Genomic DNA, 6,776 nt, shown 5'->3' on the forward strand with positions numbered 1-6,776 from the left:
CATGTTCTAAGCCCCCCGACATCCTCTGCTCTGGTCTAAGGTCAGACACTCCATGTTCTAAGACCCCCAACATCCTCTGCTCTGGTCTAAGGTCAGACACTCCATGTTCTAAGCCCCCCTGATATCCTCTGCCCTCTGCTCTCGGGCCCCACCCTGCTCATTTCCTGCTTTCACATTCGATGGGGACGGACAGCTGACTGACACAAATCCTAGGCCAGGCCCAGCATTTGGTTCAGGATGGGGGTGATCTAAGGCTTACTCTGGAGGCCAGCTGTGGCCTGGGGGGTGTGCTCAAGATGCTGCCCTTGGGGCTGAGGGCAGGGGTTAGGCAGCTACTGAGGGCAGGAAGTAGCTTCAAGGACCTCGGCTCTGGATGGCAATGACCTTCACCGCCATCACTCACTGCCAGAACGGGGCCCAGAGAGCTGTCCTAGTTCAGTGCCTCAGCTGCTATGGGAAGAAATGGAGCACTTGTGTGGGAGGGCAGAGTGTCCTGGTCCACTTAGGAGGGTCTGTCCTTGGAGGGGAAGGAAGAGGGGGGCAGGTCTGCCAGCCAGGGATGGGATGAACACGGGAGTAGGTCAAGGAGGCGACATCTGCAGAGCGACCGGACGCTTTTCCCAGCCCAACTGGAATGCTCCAAAGTGGGTCAGAGGAGGGAGACAGAGTTTCATATGAGGTCTGTCTCAGGGCCTGGGGAAAATGTCTGGGCTTGGGGGCACTCCTGGAAAAACCAGATTTCACTCGTGGTTTTATTGTTTGTTTGCTTGGTTCAGAAAGGGAGACCACAGGACGCAGGGCACCTCCCAAGGAGGGGAGAAGAGGACTGTGGAGAAGGGAGACATGGAGCAAAGACGTCAGCTCTCAGAAAGGAAGAAAGAATAGAGGAAGGAAGGAAAGGAGGGAGGGAGAGAGGGAGGAAGGAAAGGAGGGAGGGAGAGAGGGAGGAAGGAAGGAGGGAGGGAGGAAGGAGGGAGGGAGGGAGGAAGGAAAGGAGGGAGGGAGAGAGGGAGGAAGGAAGGAGGAAGGGAGAGAAGACCAGAAGAGAAGAGAAGGGAAGGGGGGGCAAAGGCAAGGGAGCGCTGCCGCACACTTACGAGCAGGATCGGGCCAGCTGGCAGAGCCCACACGCGGGTTTCCGCATCAGGTACATAGGCCAACCATAGGCAGCCAGGGCAAAAAGCATGTAATAACAGACCTCTTTGTAGCGAAGCATCTCTTGCTGAAAGAGAACAGGGACAGCAGCGTCAGAGCCTGGCTCGGGGTGCCTGAGCCGCTCCTCCTCAGCCAGCAGCCCGCCCCGCTCCTTGGCCAGGGACCTCAAGGGCCCGCGTTGACAGGGAAGGACTCTGAGAGCTGACACATGGAGTGAGGCCTGAGGAGAGCGAGAAGGGGGTGCTGGTGAAGACAGTAATTGCATTTCTCTGATTATCTCCGTGCAATGAGGTCGTCGATCCTACAGAGACTTGTCCTATTGCGTCAATCTCGGGATTAATGATTTGGGGACCAAAAACCCTCTCTGCACTGGCTCGATTTTGGGAACCATCTTGAGGAGACAGACAGACAAAGACGAGTCACAGACACAGAAAACTCCGCGAGTGGCTTCAAGGAACGTCTCCTGCCCAGCCACCGCTCCTGCCCCGAGGGTCAGGGCCCCACGGGGTCTTGGGGGAGGGGCCCAAAGCAAGGCTTCACTGTGGCATGACCAGGCCAAGTCGCTTCCCAGTGGCCGAGGACACGCGGCCTTCAGTTTCTTTCTAAAACAAAGAGAATGAGCCCGCTCCTGGTCTTCTGTCCGAGCTCTTGCGAGGACACAGGAGACAACGGCTCTGGGCTACAGGAGGAAACGGAGGCCAGGGAGGGTCTCGAGGCGGAAGAGGCTGCGGAGGTCCCTGGCCAGCGGCTTCCAGGCCAGGGCTCGCCTCCCGGAGAGGATGTGGGGAGAAGCCAGCCTCCGGGAATGAACTTGCTCGCTCCTGCTATTTAAGTGAATGTCACTGGGATGGCAAGGCTCCTGGGAGTGGCTCCTGACAACAGGCCAGGGGCTCAGCCTGAGAGCCCTGGAGCCCTGGGCAAGGCAACCGCCCTGTGCCTCCTTCAGGAGAATTAGTCACCTTGTAAAAGGTGTAAAGAGGGCATTAGTCATCTTGTAAAGTTAAGTAGGCAGCTCCTTAATCAGGGCCCCAGAGGGGTGGAATCATCGTCTGCTCTTCAGGAACAAGGGGAGAGAAGATAATTATCAGCTCTGTGTGTGGAAGGAAGCTCCCGCCCTGGGACGGGCCTCGTCTCCGGTTCTGACAGACTGTCTCTGGCAGGCCGCTCAGGGGCTCGAAGGGATGGCGCAGCAGTGACACGGGCAGCAGGCCGCTAGCTGCCCCCTGTGCCGGGGCAGTGGGCGTGGGAGGCGAGCTCCTCAGCCTTGGGCCAAGACACATGGGAGGTGGCCTTGGGGCAAGCGGCGCAAAGGAGGGAACCAGGTAAAGGTCTGGAGAACAGGAATGGAGGCTGGGAATGACCGGACCAGTGCCAGAACACCATGAGCGGGATGTCAGGGTCTCTCCTCCTGTGTCCCCCATACCAGGACGGTGCTTAGCACACACTAGGGGCTTAAGAAATGCTGACCAGAGGAAAGAAGAATCGGGTTTAGGAAGCTGGGCTTCATTTTTTCTCATGGTCTTCAGTTCAGAAGGCCACGGCCTGTCACAGTGGAATGTACCCTGCGAGGCTGGTTAGCTGGGCCTGAAGAGGGCGGGGGGTGGACAGACCGGTTTGGGAAGCAGGGCCATGGCAGGGAGGGTGAGGAACCCATGTCATGGAGCAAGCAAGGGGACCTTGCGCTTCACTTGCACGTCCAGTTTGGGGAGAGAGGGGGAAGAAGGCTGTGAAGCGCCTGCAGGCGGGACCTTCTGGATGTCACTGCGATTTTTTGGACTCACCGAGTTTTTTAGGTCCAGGTACTTGGTGTTTCTGGTTACAGGCATCCCAGACAAGAAAGCCAAGATGTCGTTGTTGGCCTGTAACAGAGGCACATGAGGAGGCCGGGTGGGTTAAAGGAAGCACCCCGCAGAGGCGTCGGGAGAACCCTGTGTCACCCGGGGCAGGCGCCCAGCAGCGGAGCTGAGAGACGCTTCCTTCCAGGCTCCTCTGACGATCCAGGCATCCCTCCTCAACACCTGGCCCCCAGACTGAGGAAAGCAGGGCCCTCTCCCATGTCACTGCTCAGTGACCTGGGCACGGCTAAGGAATCATCCTAAGGGCCCAACGACGAAGCCTCGGCCTTCCTTCGCCCCACAGCCTGTGCTAACCACAGAACTAGCAGACCACAGAGCCCGGGTGCCTTCGTCTGACTCGACTTCCCAGAACTGCATGCCTCAAACATCCTGGAATCCCTGACTTCCAAAGGCTTGAACCTACTGGGCAGGAGGTGTCTCAGGCCCAAAGACTTGTCCTATAGTAGATCTGAGAAAGAAGTGTGGGGAGACAAAAGATGCCAAGCAGGGCGGGGTCCCCCTGCAGCCTGGGGAGCAGGTGGAGGAGATGTAACCTTGGGGCTGGGACCCAGCTGGGGAGAGGGTATGGGAAGGGCGCTGACCTGTGTGGCAGCCATGTCACACCGCTAGTCCCCTAAGACCCCCAGATCTTTTCACATTTATTGTTGCCTAGCTTCTGTGAACGCTCAGCTCACAAGGGGAGCCCTTCAGGGAGCAACAGGAAGCCTGGCAGCGAATGGGGAAGGCAGGGCTCTCTACCTGTGGAGGGTGGGAGAATGGGGGGGCCTCGCAGGAGGAGCGAGGAAGCCTGGGCATCGCTCACCTCATCCAGTACCGCATTGCGCTTGGCTCGCTGCCGCTGCCTCAGAAGCACCAGTCCCGCGATGATATCAGACGGCACGATGTCGAGGTCCCGAAAAAACTCCGCAAAGAGGTAGGCGATCTCGGAGTAGGCATCCTGAGAAATTCAGGGAGGAGGACGGGAGAGGAGCACAGGAGGAGAAAGGGGCGAGAAGAAGAGAGAGCCTGGGCATCCAATCGGCCAACGGCCCAACATAAAAGCCACCTCCTCCAGAAAGCCTGCCCTGAGGCCTCCTATCAGGAGGTCACTGAACACCTGTCCCGTCTGTCACAGAGAGCTAATATAGCTCATTGCTTGTCCTCCGGGCTAGTACAGGGGCTTCCTAGCTGAGTGCCCCCGGGCAGCCAAGGCCCAGGGGCGACAACCTTGTAGCCAGTGAACTCCAGTGGTTCCCTGTTACCACAAGGATCAAGGATTGGGCATCTAAAGTCCTCCCAGTCTGGTCCCCTCTCCCCCTTCTGTGACCCAAACGCACGGCGCATCAGTCATCCCCTGACTCTGAGCCTTTGCCCTGGCTGTCCCTGACACCTGAAGTGCCCTCCTACCTTTGTGGCTTCCTTCCAGAAGGAGCTCCAACACCACCTCCTGCAGGAGGTCTTTCCTGGCCCTCCCTGGGCCCATTTCCCCATCAGTAAAATTAGGAGGTGGCCTCCTTGACAATCCCTCTCACCTCTGACATTCTCTGTTCTATATCCTGAGGCCCCTCCCGCCTCCAACATTTTGTTCTATGTTCTTTTTTTCTAATTTTTTTTTTTTTGTTGTTGTTCTATGTTCTAAGGCTCCTTCCTTACTCTGACCTTCCAGGTTCCCATGGTCCTTACAAATTCTGACATTCTAGGTTCTCTGGCCCATCCCCCCCATTCTCTGTTCTATGTCCTGAGGCCCCTCCCATTTCAGGATCAAGGTCCCTCCCAGCTTTGACATTCTGTGTTCTAGGTTCTAAGATTCCTCTGAGGGACAACATCACGTCCTCTGTTCTAAGGGCCCTTCAGGAGTTAACATTCTATGATCTAAAGTCAGGGCACAGAGCGCCAGGCCAGGAGCCAGGAAGACCTGCTTTCAAATCAAGCCTCAGACCCTGATTAGCTGGGTGACCCTGGGCAAGTCACCCTGCCTCAGTTTTCTCATCTGTAAAATGGGGATCATCGTAGCACCAATCTCTCAGGTGAGAGTGAGGAGGAAACGATATCTGCAAAGCGCTCTCCAACTGGTACCGGTAGGAATACCTCCCTTGGCAGGTGGCAGTGGGCGGCCACGCGCCTCTCCTATTCCACGATCCCATGACATTCTGTCGTGACACGCTGCTGACTGTTGTCGGGCAGCTTCCGTGGTAAAGGCTCTGCCCCACGGGGGTCAGCCCCCGCCTCGTGACGAGGCCCCGTCGGCCCTCCCCAAGCTTTGCCCACCCGCCCCTCTGAGGCGGCCAGGGAGGCCGGCCCCAGGAACTTACCGACTGGGAGTCCTTCGTCCGCGTACAGCACAGGAACACTTTGAGCCGACGAGACCAGCTGGTGGCCTGGCCCTCTTCCAGGCGGTGCCTAAGGGGGTCAGAGTAAAACAGGGATCAGCTGGTCAGACCCAAGCCCCGGCCTCGGCAGTCCCCAGGAGGCACCCCCTCTACCCGGAGGCTGGAGCACAGACATTCTGAGAGACCAAACCAGGAGTACCAGGAGTACCTCCGTCCCCAGGCCGCTCGGGGCAGGACACTCTGTTCTGGTGTATCAGGCCTGTACTCTCATCTCCTTTCTACATTATGGCAATCCCACGAGTCTAAAGGAGATTGAGACCCGCCCTGATCCAGCGTGTATGTGCTGGGACACTCCAAAGAGGGGGATGGACATCTCTCACTGCTCTTGTCCACCCCAGGCCCAGCCACACAAATCCATTTGCAAGCACTACAACCCCAGAAGCTGCACCAACCAAGGGCCACGCGCAGCAAACCAAGAAGTCTCAATGCCTTGATGGGTGGGAAGAGGGTGGTTTGGGAAAAGTCCTGCCTGAAGGCAGGGAGAAGAAAGAAATGCTCCTGCTCTGGGATGGCAGGTGATGTACAATGGAGCCTCTTGTACTCGAAGCTGTTAAATAAAAGGTCAAATGAGAAGGGGAGCCGAAAATATCAGGAAACTTATTGGAAAAAAACATTGAGTGGGAGGGAACCTGGGAGGTAAGTGGAGGAAAGGTGGTCAGTGCCCGCCCAGGGTCAAGGGCCGCCGGCACCTGGCTGCCCCCACCCTGCATCCGCAGGGCCTCTCGGATATCAGCCCGCAGCCAGCCTCCAACGAGGAAAAGCTGAAGCTGGGAAGAATTCAAGGGCGTTGCTATTCCGGGAGGGTGTGGCCGGAGCCAAGGGCTCAGAGGCCAATCCAAACTAGGACTTCTCTGGCTGGCCAGCTTGGCAGACCTAAAAGGTGACCAAGGGGAGGTGCTTTCTGCAAAGGGCGGCCCTGGTGGAGGTCAGAGCCAGGATCTGACGTTCATAAGGGGGCTGGAGGAATGTCCTCTGGGGGATCCCCCCCAGATCCCAGATTCCAGATCCCAGGGCAAACAATTCTGGGGTAGATTCCAGGGCCTGGGCCAAAAGCCAGATCCTTACACTGGGTTCCTGAAGCTCACCCTGAGGAAATCCGATGGGCGTCAAAGTGTTAAGTGGTGGCCGGAGGCAGCAGTGGCCAGCAGAGAACTCCAAACCCACCAAAAAGCTTTTTAGTTAAAACGACAGCGACCACAAAGCCCTTCGCGGCAAGGGAGCAGACTGTGCACCCACAGCCCCAGAAGCCATGAGAGTGGGGGCGTTTTCTTCAAGGGCCTAAAGAGCCCAAGAAACCAGGAGGGAGGGGAGGGAGCGTGGGAGATAAGGGGACACTGCCCTCACTGCCTGGCCCCCAGGCCAGAGCTGCGCAAGAGGCTGAAAGGGCTGATGCCAC

The 6,776-nt window shown here is 57.7% G+C and overlaps 1 protein-coding gene across 1 annotated transcript in view; it reads right to left on the reverse strand.

Moving 5' to 3' along the window:
• The window catches only part of DAGLA (diacylglycerol lipase alpha), a 34,303-nt gene that overhangs the window by 20,339 nt on the left and 7,188 nt on the right, over positions 1-6,776 (reverse strand). The window contains exons 7-10 of the mRNA XM_027858899.1: positions 5,303-5,390; positions 3,814-3,948; positions 2,937-3,014; positions 1,098-1,222 (exon numbers count right to left, since the gene is read on the reverse strand). Of these exons, the coding sequence (XP_027714700.1) occupies positions 1,098-1,222; positions 2,937-3,014; positions 3,814-3,948; positions 5,303-5,390 (426 nt within the window). The remainder of the gene's footprint in view (positions 1-1,097; positions 1,223-2,936; positions 3,015-3,813; positions 3,949-5,302; positions 5,391-6,776) is intronic.

This window comes from Vombatus ursinus, unplaced genomic scaffold (assembly GCF_900497805.2).
Source record: "Vombatus ursinus unplaced genomic scaffold, bare-nosed wombat genome assembly UNPS02013931.1, whole genome shotgun sequence".
NCBI lineage: Eukaryota > Metazoa > Chordata > Mammalia > Diprotodontia > Vombatidae > Vombatus > Vombatus ursinus.